Genomic DNA, 12531 nt, shown 5'->3' on the forward strand with positions numbered 1-12531 from the left:
ACAGAGGCATTTTCTCCCTGAAAGGTTTACTCTGAGTAAACCTTTAGCTTGGCTCTGTCTCAGAAGGAAGAAGCTACTTGCTACACAGAGAGGGCGGACATAGACTACTATTGAGAGCAGGTACAGGCACTGAGATCTACTGCTGCAGGGTTGAGAGAGTGCTGTTAACCCTTTGTGAAAGCGTCTCTAGAGACGCTCGATCACTTGACTGTGTTAAGCTCCCGGCCGGCCGTGTAATTACAACGGCCGCCGGGCGGGATGCTGCTCGTCTGGCTCCACCGTGCTCTCGTCATTATCATTATTATTTCTTTTATATTCTGACGACGGCCGCTGTAAAAAAAAACAAAAAAAACCCAGAAAGGGCACCTCCCTGAAATGAGATGGGAACCTCCCTGAAATAAGGTTTTGCAGGTTGGGATGTCTGGTGTAGACCACAGGTACCAGCAGACCCACAGCAGCAAACAGGTAAAAACAGATGCAAGCCTGTAGAAGCACAGGTAACAGATAAGCTCTGCAGCTGCATGGAAGACGTACATCATAAGGGCAACTTCAAAGGGTATGTGGGATAGAACTTATGGAAATTCAATATAGAAATAAACATTGATTTAATTTTTGACTATAGATACCCTTTACCCTTGTAATTAGAATTTATGTATATCCATATTTGCAAATAAGCCAAGCCCTTTTTTAATCCCTTCATGACTGAGCTTGTTTTTACTTTCTGTTCGTAAATGACTGACATACTTTTGAAATTTGCTGTGTGATTTTTCCACGTCGGTAATATACTTTCTTACAAAGTGCACCCACACATATTATATATTGTTTTATAGAGGACAGATAGGGCAATATACACTGCTCAAAAAAACCTAAAGTAACACTTTTTCATCAGTATAGCATCAAGCTAATTAAACTCCTGGGGGGGATATTGATCAGGTCAGTTAAGTAGCAGAGGGGGTTGTTAATCAGTTTCAGCTACTTTGGTGTCAATGAAATTAACAACAGATGCACAAGATGGGCAACAATGAGACGACCTCCAAAACAGGAATGGTTTTACAGGTGGAGGCCACTGACCTTTTTTCCCTACTCATCTTTTCTGACAGTTTTTCACTAGTTTTGCATTTGGCTAGTCAGTGTCACTACTGGTAGCATGAGGCAATACCTAGACCCTATAGAGGTTGCACAGGCATGCCAACTCCACCAGGATGGCACATCAATACGTGCCATTGCCAGAAGGTTTCTCCCAGCACAGTCTCAAGAGCATGTAGGAGATTCCAGGACACAGGCAGTTACTCTAGGAGAGCTCAACAGGGCCGTAGAAGGTCCTTAACCCATCAGCAGGACAAGTATCTGCTCCTTTGGGCAAGGAGGAACAGGATGAGCACTGCCAGAGCCCTACAAAATGACCTCCAGCAGGCCACTGGTGTGAATGTATCTGACCAAACAATCAGAAACAGACTTCATGAGGGTGGCCTCTAGTGGGCCCTGTGCTCACTGCCCGGCACCGTGGAGGTCGATTGGCATTTGCCATTGAACACCAGAATTGGCCGGTCCGCCACTGGCACCCTGTGATTTTCACAGATGAGAGCAAGTTCACCCTGAGCACATGTGACAGACATGAAAGGGTCTGGAGAAGCCGTGGAGAACGTTATGCTGCCTGTAACATCGTTCAGCATGACCGGTTTGGTGATGGGTCAGTGATGGTCTGGGGAGGCATATCCATTGAGGGACGCACAGACCTCTACAGGCTAGACAATGGCACCTTGATTGCCATTAGGTATCGGGATGAAATCCTTGGACCCATTGTCAGACCCTACGCTGGTGCAGTGGGTCCTGGGTTCCTCCTGGTGCACGACAATGCTCGGCTTCATGTGGCGAGAGTATGCAGCCAGTTCCTTGAGGATGAAGGAATTGATACCATTGAATGCCCCTACGCTCGCCTGACCTGAATCCAATAGAACACCTCTGGGACATTGTCTCGGTCCATCCGACACCGCCAGGTTGCACCTCAGCCTGTTCAGGAGCTCAGTGATGCTCTGGTCCAGGTCTGGGAAGAGATACCCCAGGACACCATACGTCGCCTCATTAGGAGCATGCCCCGATGTTGTCAGGCATCCATACAAACTACTGAGTACCATTTTCAGTTGCTGCAATGAAATTACAGCACAATGGACTAGCCTGCTGCATCATTTGTTCACTTTGATTTTTGGGGTGTCTTTGAATTCAGCCCTCTGTAGGTTGATCATTTTTAATTTCCATCAAACGATGTGGCATCCCTTAGTTCCTAACACATTACCCAGTCCAGTATACAGTAGATATCCAGCATGATATTTTTCCCCATTGAGATCTGATGTGTTTTCAAAGTGTTCCTTTAATTTTTTTGAGCAGTTTATTTATATCACATATGTGTACCTAATGCCTCACTTAGGACAAATAAAATATAAAAAAAGAGGGGAAAAAACATAAAGAAAACACTTTTCCCCCCAAATTCGATTTGTAGTATTTTTTTTAGAAAAATAGCACAGGTAAAAATGTTTATGTACTTATCGGCCTAAAACCTAACATTTTAATCTTTTTTCTCTAAAAGGTAAAGCTAAAAGTGGTCACTATCACTAAGTGTCACACTTATGTCAGAATGTTTACTCTGATAAAATAAACAGTTTTCTATTTATGAAAATAGGCCGGGATCTGTAATTAAGGAAATTCCCAACTTACTTCCATAAATCAACAAAAATAACTTGAGTTTGTTTATTTGCGCTAACCTGAAGACAAAATGAGTACAATAGTGTGCAAAAATATATATTTATAAAATAAAATCAGTGCAGAATAATAATCAAAATATAATTAGTGATGAACAAGAAATAAATTGGAGCGAAATTTCAATAATATTGATCAACACAGATAATGAGAAAAATAAAACCACTGGATATTATTTCAAATATAAATGAAACAAGACTAAGTAACTCCTGGAATGCAATTATTAACTTATAATTAGCTCAGCAGAATGTAACAACATAATATGCAGATTTGACACGTGACCTCTGCCAGCCAACAGATTCTTGACTAGCTCAAATTTATACTGCGCAAGAACTAACTTGTTATATCATGCACAGAACTGGCTATTAGCCAAGAATATATTTAAGGTAGATATGTGCGGCCGCAAAAAATTAGTTTTGTTTCGGATTTCGTTTATTTTGTATTTCCGAAATCGGGTCGTGTTTCGTTTTGGGTTTCGGATTGGATTTGGAATTCAGATTTTGAATTCGGACGAATTTCCGAAATTTGGGGTTTTGCGCGAACGGACGAATGTTCGTACGTACGTACGTGGCAGAATTGGCAGAGTTGACATTTCTGGTTGCTGTGCTCTAGTCTTCACTATTAAAGGGACATTAAAATCCTTTTCTTAATTGTTTTTATCCGTTTAAACGTTGACGGTGCATGCACAGGAACATGAAGTAATGTTTTGTTTTTATCTTCACATGCTAATTTAGTTTCTGTTAGGACGAAATTCGTACTGAATGCGAAATTCCGAATTCGAAATTTCAGATGAATTCGGACATGGTACATTTCGAAAATTCGGATGCTCTGAATCCACGAATTTCCCAAATTTCGTCCGAATTTCGATTCGGAACGAAACGCACATGTCTAATTTAATGCAAAGACAAACTTCCACTAAATTATTTTAATTTTAAGTATACATCACAACCGCACCATTGACTAGAAACTGAAATCAGCTTCAAAGAGATTATACTTATATGTATATTTCTCTCAAGATCGGTAAAGAGACCATTCATACTGCAGCTAGAATTCTCACAATTCAAATCTTGATGCTACAAGGATTAAATGGTCTAGTCAGATGTATATGCCCAGTCAATTGCCTACAGATAAGTAGAAATGTATACTTTACCAAAAATTGCAAAATCTTTTGTATGAGAGATGTCAGCTTTCTGTCAATTCCCCTGGTCAGCCCATCAATCAGCTTCAGATCTCCCCCTCTCGTGTGTATGTTCCCCCGTATACTCTTCTCCTAACTTTTTATCACCCAAAATGTGGGCATAGTTTGCTTATCTTTACCTTTAATTATGATGCCAGAGGGGCGTTTCTTTTTCTAAAAACGATCCCTGTAACTACCGGAAGAGGGCAATAGTGGACTATAAATAATCTTGGACTTTTCTTTAAAATGTCAACATTATTGCTTTAGATTGAAGCAATTTGCTGACACACTGGTTAACTTAAAATCCTTCACTAATACAACATTATACCCACATAGCCTAATTATTCGTACTTAAAACAAACACATGAAACTGATAAAATATGCTAATATGTTTCAATAAGTATAACCACATAATGTATAATGAATATAGGTTGAATATATATATGTGGCCAGTGCATGCTGATGGCACAGGTGTGCACAGCCTTTAAATTAAAGGTGTTGGGAAGGGTTCAAGACTCCACCTAGAAGACAGGAAGGGTCCACCCAGGAGTCAGAGTGGAGTCCAGTGCAGCAGGGTGCTGCAGATTGAGAAAACACCAGTGTGCAGGTGAGCACACGACTGAGGCTGTCTGGAGGAACAGACAGTGGCCTGAGGCCGGAGCAGCGGTGATCTTTTTCTCATAAAAAAAAAAATCAAAGACTCTATTATCCATTGTTAGGCAATATGTGTGATTCTAACACAGTCTAGCTCAAGGCCAGTCCTTATCTTATTGATGATACTTCTCACGATGTATAACCTGGGAATATGGCTCCATGGCTATTCTGTATCTTGTTGATGGTACGTCTCATCATTTACTAGCTGAGAATGTGTGGGATAAGAATCCAAGAAAAATTGCTGAAAGAGCTTTTGTCCAGAACTCATAAACTTAAGTTCCATTTAGATCTGTTAAGACAGTACAAAATGGCTTTCAGGATGCCAACTTATAATGTGTAGAAGAACATGTATAGGCCTTATTGTTCAATTCTTTTAGCCTCAATAGTTCTGACAGTCACCTGGCATACAATGTCACTGTCACTAAGTGTCACACTTAGTGACAGCGACATACTTTGAACATCACTGTCATGAGGGGGTTAAATTTAAAAAAGTTAACCCCTTAGGGTGAAAAACAAATCTGCAGCTCACGTGAGCAATCATTTGGGCACTTCGTGGCGGGACGTACAGTGTATGTGAGCAGTCATTTGGGCACTTCGTGGCGGGACGTACAGTGTACGTGAGCAGTCATTTGTGCACTTCGAGGCGGGACGTACAGTGTACGTGAGCAGTCATTTGGGCACGTCGTGGTGTGACATATAGTGTACATGAGCAGTCATTTGGGCACTTGAAGGAGGGAAGTACAGTGTACATCTCCTGCCACGAAGGGGATAGGATCGATTTGTCCCTCACTATAATCAAGGCACCCCAAGAGCATCACCTACATTCCCTACAACATATCTCATCCCCGCCTTCAGTTCTTCTCTGATATCTCTCTGCTCTATGTTCTCATATAGTCTATATTCACTCTAAACCTAAGCCTCCTCATCCCACTAAGCAGGGTTTCCTGCATTTAAATGGCACACCAGCCAATCCTCACCATACACAGGTGTATATATAATCAGACAGTTTTACTTGCCGGGAGCGCTGTGAGGAGTGCAGAGGGACTTACTATTTTCTACGTTGTAAATCACACACACACACACACACACCTCTACTACACTACACAGCCAAGTCAGTATAAAACCTGTTTCCTGATTCAGCTCTGCAGGTTCCTGTGTTATTGTTTCACCTCCAGCCTGCTAATGGGACAGAATATCAGCAACATTTCCTGATATCAATAAGCAGGGAAGTGACTCAGGGAGCAGATAAAGTGCTACAGTTATATTTTTCATGTGACCGCATTAATGCTTTTCATAAAAAAATAAAAAAAAGAGGATAAAAGTATTTCGCCATCAATACAGAGAAAAGTGTTTAAAAAGCAGCCAGAGACCAAATATGACTCTGAGAGTGTACATTTGTAAGTAAACAATATCCCATAATAGTGGACCTAGATCACAATACCTCCCCGGACAATGCCTCCATCTGCTCTTCTCTCCATGAGGAAGGAGTCATCTTTGTTCAGGCATCATCCAGGGTCACATCTACTTCCTGGACTGAGATGCCGGCTCAGAGACAACACAATCCTGTAAATCCTGGGGCCTGTGTGGCTCTGGGCTGTTTTTACAACTGTCTGACACAGATCAGGCTCTGCTGCAACTTCTCACTGTAACTTGCTAAAAAGTTACAATGTACAGTCAGATCACTGAGAGAGGAAACTGAGGAAATACTTCTTCCTGCCTGTACCAGAACAATTACTTCATCTCAGCCTAGACAAAGTCACTGACTGATGCTCAAGAATGGCTTTTAAATTACCAAAGTTTAAACATTTTTGAAAAATATGATACTGCTGCTGTAGATTGTGGAATGACAGGAAGGTTACTGAAAGGTTCACTTTAACAGGATCTTGGACTGCAGAAATCAAAACATTGGAGGGCTTCTTCACACCAAATGCAGACCAGATGTGCACGAGTTTCTGCATTTTTGCTGCGCTCCAGGACTTTTTAAAAAAAAACTAAAATGGGTTTTCAGTGCATTTCTGGACATTTGCATGCATTTTTGATGCGTTTGCATGCGTTTTGGTGCATTCCTTAGCAGAAAAAATAGGGCATGCTGCAGTTTTTCCACATGCTCTGCAACTGAACTCTGTGGTGTGGACTAGAGCACAAAATACCATTGGAATACATTGGATGCAATTTTGATGCGTTCTGTAACAGCTCTGCACCTGCTCTGCACTTGGTGTAAAATAAGCCCTTAACCACTGAACATTTCCCCATTATCCTGAACAAACACAGAGGATAAGGCATTCTTATCATGTACGGATAATGATCTATACAAGCAGTTGAAACTGCCTTGAACTAGCTTGTTAGTGCTTCATAACATAATATATTGTACGTCTCATTAGTTTTAACATGTGAATTAGTGTCAGAGGAGAGAACATCTCATGATCTAGAACTACAGGAGTGCGGCATCTTGTAAAGCAGATAAGAGAGTAGGTGCTGGGGTTTTTATTCTCAGATGTTAAACGTTCATTGGTTCCCTTGTTTTTTACTGTGCCGCTATGTAAGGGCTTTTGATGATGCAATAAATGATTCTACAGAAACATCTGTGCTTACCTACACACAATGAATTATGTCTGTCTTACCGGCTATGCCCAAGGACAAAAGGTAATACGCAATAGTATAACAATCTCAACAGGAAGAAGATGAAGTTGTAAAGTTGCCCAATATATTGTTCTCTTAGTTTGCAAATACACTCTAATGGCTTGACTATCAATTGCTAGGAACTACGGATGCACCGATACCGATACTAGTATCGGTGCCGAGTATTTGGGCGAGTACTTGTACTGGGCCAAATGCTCCGATGCTTAGCCCAATACTTCCGGTATCAGGAAGCCGGGCAGCGCGTCATTACACTCTGCCTGGTTTCCTGATTGGCCGGGAAGACAGCTCCATGCTCTCTAGTCATTTGTGAATAGAGAGCACGGAGCTGGCTTCCTGGCCAATCAGGAAGCCGGGCAGCGTGTAATGATGCGACGCCCTGCTTTCTGATTGGTTGGGAAGCCGGCTTCATGCTCCCTCGTTGCCTCATGACAAGGGAGCACCTAGCGATGAGATGCATGGGGACGGCTTCCCTGCTACTCGGGAAGCTGGGTGGCGAGTCTTTACACGCTGCCCGGCTTCCCGGCAAATCAGGAAGCCAGGTGGCGAGTCATTACACTCCGCCTGGCTTCCTGAACGGGACTTCCTGTACTCGGTATCGGCGAGTACCGAAAAAAATTATATCGGTACTCGATACCGAAAATACCGGTATCGATGCATCCCTACTAGGAACCTATATGTAAGGAATGATATTATGTAACAGTAGGAAGAACAGAGAAGACAGAACAAACATAGGCACGAAGGATGCACCTTTATAAAATGGTAAATATCGTTAACAAACTTAAATCCGTTTTGCTTGAAGGCTTGAAGGAGAACTCTGGGCAAAACTTTTATTAACCCTTGCAATGGGGCTACTCCCGCACTGCAAAGGGTTAACTACTCGTTTTTGTCTAAGTGCTAAAATAAAAATTTATACTCGAACCGCTGAACTGGCTGCCTGCTGCTCTGGTCTCTGAAGCCTGTCTCCTTCTACGTTGCAGCATTGGAATGTTCCTCAGCATCCTTACATCTATACACTGTGTATAGGACGTAATGATTTAGACAACCTTAGACTGCTGAGGAGGAGGAGGAGGAGGAGAGACATTGGAAGGGTCGGTCTAAGAAGAAGCCGGCTTGGAGCTTCAGGTGAGTATAACTTTTCTTTTTTTTACCCTAGGCTACCCTAGGCTAAAACAAGCATTTAACCCTTGCAGTGCAGGGGTAGCCCAACTGCAAGGGTTAATACAAGTTTTGCCCAGAGTTCTCCTTTAAATGCCTCGTTTTTGTCTAGAACACTGAAAAGCAGTTTTATTTACCGTATCCCTTGCTGCCCCAGCAGCCAGCGCTCTTCTCTTTCCTGCCACACTTCATGTAGTAGGATGTCCCTTGGCGTCCTCACTTACAATGCAAGACTGCTGGTCCTGCACTGTAAGTGATGGTATCAAAGTGTCTGCTTCCGTCAGAGTGGTGAAAAGGACCGGTTGCCTAGCTGTGAAAAAGGCCGTGGGAGCAAGGAATAAGTAAAACTGCTTTTTACTGTTCCCCCTAGACATAAATGAGCATTTAACTCTTGCAGTGCAGAGGGGGCCCCACTGCAAGAAAACATTTGGATTTGACTGCACATCCTTACTTCCTTCTGTTCTGATCTGTTAAGTATCCTAGAAATCCTATGCTATATACATTATATTGCCAAAAGTATTGGGACACCTGCCTTTACACTCACATGAACTTTAAAGGAGAACTATGGGGTTAAGGCTTTTCCCCATAGTTCTCCTTAGGGTAACAGGAGGACACAAACTAGCATCCTACCGTCACCCTAGGATCAGTATACCGCAAGCTGTAGCTCGCTGTATACTGAGACGCCGCAGTATACAGCGAGCAGCTGCTCGCGGTATACTGAGACGTCGCAGCTGAAGCGGATCCCGCTAATTGTGCCGGGATCCGCCCAGCTGCGTGACTGACAGCTGGCTCTGCCTATCTAGAGGCAGAGCAAGCTGTACCCGCCCCTTCCCCTGTCCGTTCCGCCAGTCAGTGCTGTCCCCTCCCCCTCCCCCGTCCGTTCCGCCAGTCTCTCTATGCACTGTTGTTGTGCCAATCTGAAGGCCACAAGAAGTTTGGAGGTCTGTAGTTCTGAGTTTAGTTGTTGACTTCGGCATACTGTGCACTTCAGCATGTGTTGACCCGCTCTGCCATTTTACGTGGCCTACCATGTTGTGGCTGTTGTTCCCAGTTGCTTCCATTTTATTACAATACCACTAACAGGTGGCCGTGGAATATTTAGTAGCAAGGAAATTTCACGGATGGACTTATTGCACAGGTGGTGACCTATCACGGTACCACGCTCTAATTCACTGGAACTCCTGAGAGCGACCCATTCTTTCACAAATGTTTGTAGAAGCGTCTGCATGCCTAGGTGCTTGATTTTATACACCGGTGGCCAGGTGTGTTGGCCACAGGTGACCAGGTGATTGAAACACCAATGATTTGGAGGGGTATCCCAATACTTTTGGCAATATAGTGTAAAATAAAAGCTGATCTTTGGTTAGTGTTCCCTGTGAACCCTCTGTGTTTAGCACAGAGCTCCTGTCTAGGAAAGGGAGGGAAAGGAGAGATGAAATAAAAATTAAAAATAGATTAAAGGAAACCTATATAGAGGCCGTATGGAGTCTCCCAACATTCCAACACTGACCTCGCATGTGAACATACAGGTCCCGTGGCTATCATGCCAAATCATTAGCTTTATTACTGTTCAAGTCTCTGACCTAATACAAGAATGCAGTTGAGCAGTTCTGATTTTACTCTGAATGAATTAAAGTCAGAAAAAGCCAGGCATTTCACATTTTCAGAATCTGCAATGGCAGCCTAGGTGAATCTCTCATGACAGTAGTAAAAGTATTTTGCAAATAAAAATTCTTCCTTACCCGCCTGATGTTAGAGTCTGTGAGGAGCCCCTTGACACACAGAAGCTTTATTAGTTTGTCCTTTAGGTTTGGTGGTAGAGGCTCTATCTCTGACTCATACAGAGCGAGGTTCTTAGAAAGGCAAATCAGACACCTGTGGAAAAAAAAATCAAAGATAATAAACCTATTAAAACAGAACAAAAAAAACAGCTCTGGCAGCAAAAGGGTTAAAGTTTATCTAACCCAGGTAGCCTGAAAGCTAATATATATCGCAGCTTACCAGTCCTTAGATGTGGAGGCTACATAAAATTTTTGGGGGGACTTTAGGCTTTTCCATTTTTTTCACCTAGTGATCCTGCCAGTAACTGTCCTGGAATTTTGCTGTGCAGACAGAAATGTTTTCCCTCTTATTAGTCAGTGAGACCAAATTCTATTACAGAGGTAATATTGCAGTATCAGGATCAAAACACGCATACAATGCTGGTGCATGTACAAAATGATCTGTTTTTATCTTTGGTTTGTATTGAGATTAAATAACCAAACTTACATGTAAAATATAGGTTGGGTCAGGTTTTAATAAACCAAGTGAGTTAATATCCTTGTGATCATGATTTAATAGAAATTATTAAATAAGATGAGATAAATGTCTTGTGACTTCTATATTGCTGAAGGGTCTTTGCCAGGTCTTTGCCAGGTCTTTGCGGTCTCATGCAGAAGAGGAACTTGGCCATCTGGCAGCCACAGGTTCCTTTCTTCATAAATCAAAAGTTGCTCAAGAGTTGCCCAATCATATAAGTAAGGAGAGAATACAAAAGGGATATATTAGTACCAGCTATTTTCTTTTTAAGCTGTAACATTATAAACGCCATTTTGAGCATCTTTCTCCTTCATAACGCACTTCCTATCCTATGTATCTATGGAGAAGCAGCGTTACATTATAAATGCCATTTTGAAGCAGCTTTCTCCTCCATAACACACTTCCTATCCTATGTATCTATGGAGTAGCAGCATTGTCACCATAGGATAGGACCACAGAACACCATAACATGCGAGAGGTGTTCTGTAGTCCGCAGTGAGAGCTTGGAACAATGTTACTAATATGAGCGCAGCAGAGGCAGAAGGAACAGGAAGATATCAGCTGACAAGGTTTCTGGTAGAATCAACAAGTATTTTTTGGACTATGGACTTTGGACTTGTCAAACATATGTAGTAAAATGCTTTCAATTGTTATGCTGACCTGCTGCTAAGTTATATCATAATCTTTCCCCTACATATACCAACATAATTTGAACCTGAGACAGTTGATATCTACAGGACATTATGACTTGATACCTATCTGGTGAAGAATATAAAATAATCTTAAATGTATGATTCAGTTCGTATTAGAAGAATTAAAGCCTGCCAGAGATTTGTCCCCTTATTTAGCTGGCAATGTACCCAGTTATGCACTCCCAGGAGTTAAAGTACACCAGATCCGGCCTACAAAAGTATCACTGAAGAATATTGAAATATTATCCCAAACTTATGATTTGGCTTGTATAAAAAGGAATTAAAAAATGGGCCCAATATATTTACCTCCTTGCTAGGTTTAAGAGTATGAATGGGTATTTTGTTTAGTTAATTGGTTCCATAGGTGCTAATAACGCTTGGCCTGGGAGAGTGAGCTATGTACTGTATAGTCTGGAAGGAATTCCAGTCAACATTTCAAATGATGGATGGCTAAGGCTTATTATATCTTTAAGAATTTATATGTAATACATACTGTACCTCATTATGATAAAATGTAGAAAATCTATGCCATAGGTAAGTCTATGTAGGGCAGGGGCGCCCACTATTTTTCGTCTGGAGATCTACTTTTCAAATGACGAGCTCATTGAGATCTACCAACGAAAAAACACCTGCATTCAGGGGCGGGAGGGGGCGTGGCGGTGCATTGAAGTCAATGGCACCGCAGCCAGGCTCCGCAGGCAGGCCCCTCGCCCACAGTGCGATCGCCTGCATTAGTGCCTGTGTTCCAGTCCAGTGCGATCCGCAAAAATTCTGCGAGCACTATTTTTGCAGATCGCACTGGACCGGAATGCAGGCACTAATGTGCCTGCGTTCCGAGTGCGGGCGGTCGCAATGTGGGCGATGCCATTGACTACAATACAGCTCCACACCCCCTCCCGCACCTGAACGCAGGGAGTCGGCCGGCTTACATTCCAGTGCGCCCTACAGGTCCCGGCGTCCTGTCCTCCTGTGGTGCTTGTGTGGCCGACGTTGCACATGGGGTGTCCTGCACCTTTCCATCTGCAGTGTCTGACATTCAGCCGGCAGCTGCACGAGCATCACGGGAGCATAGCCATAGCCAGCTACTTTTGCGCCTCAGGCAAGAAAAAAAACGTTTTTTTAATTTATTTTTTACTATTTTTTATTTTATTTTCATTATTT

The 12531-nt window shown here is 42.6% G+C and overlaps 1 protein-coding gene across 1 annotated transcript in view; it reads right to left on the reverse strand.

Moving 5' to 3' along the window:
* Window positions 1-12531, reverse strand: part of AMN1 (antagonist of mitotic exit network 1 homolog) — a 58941-nt gene that overhangs the window by 24873 nt on the left and 21537 nt on the right. The window contains exon 2 of the mRNA XM_018570436.1: window positions 10123-10255. Within this exon, the coding sequence (XP_018425938.1) occupies window positions 10123-10255 (133 nt within the window). The remainder of the gene's footprint in view (window positions 1-10122; window positions 10256-12531) is intronic.

This window comes from Nanorana parkeri, unplaced genomic scaffold (assembly GCF_000935625.1).
Source record: "Nanorana parkeri isolate BGI_ZX_2015 unplaced genomic scaffold, ASM93562v1 scaffold38, whole genome shotgun sequence".
Lineage (NCBI taxonomy): Eukaryota > Metazoa > Chordata > Amphibia > Anura > Dicroglossidae > Nanorana > Nanorana parkeri.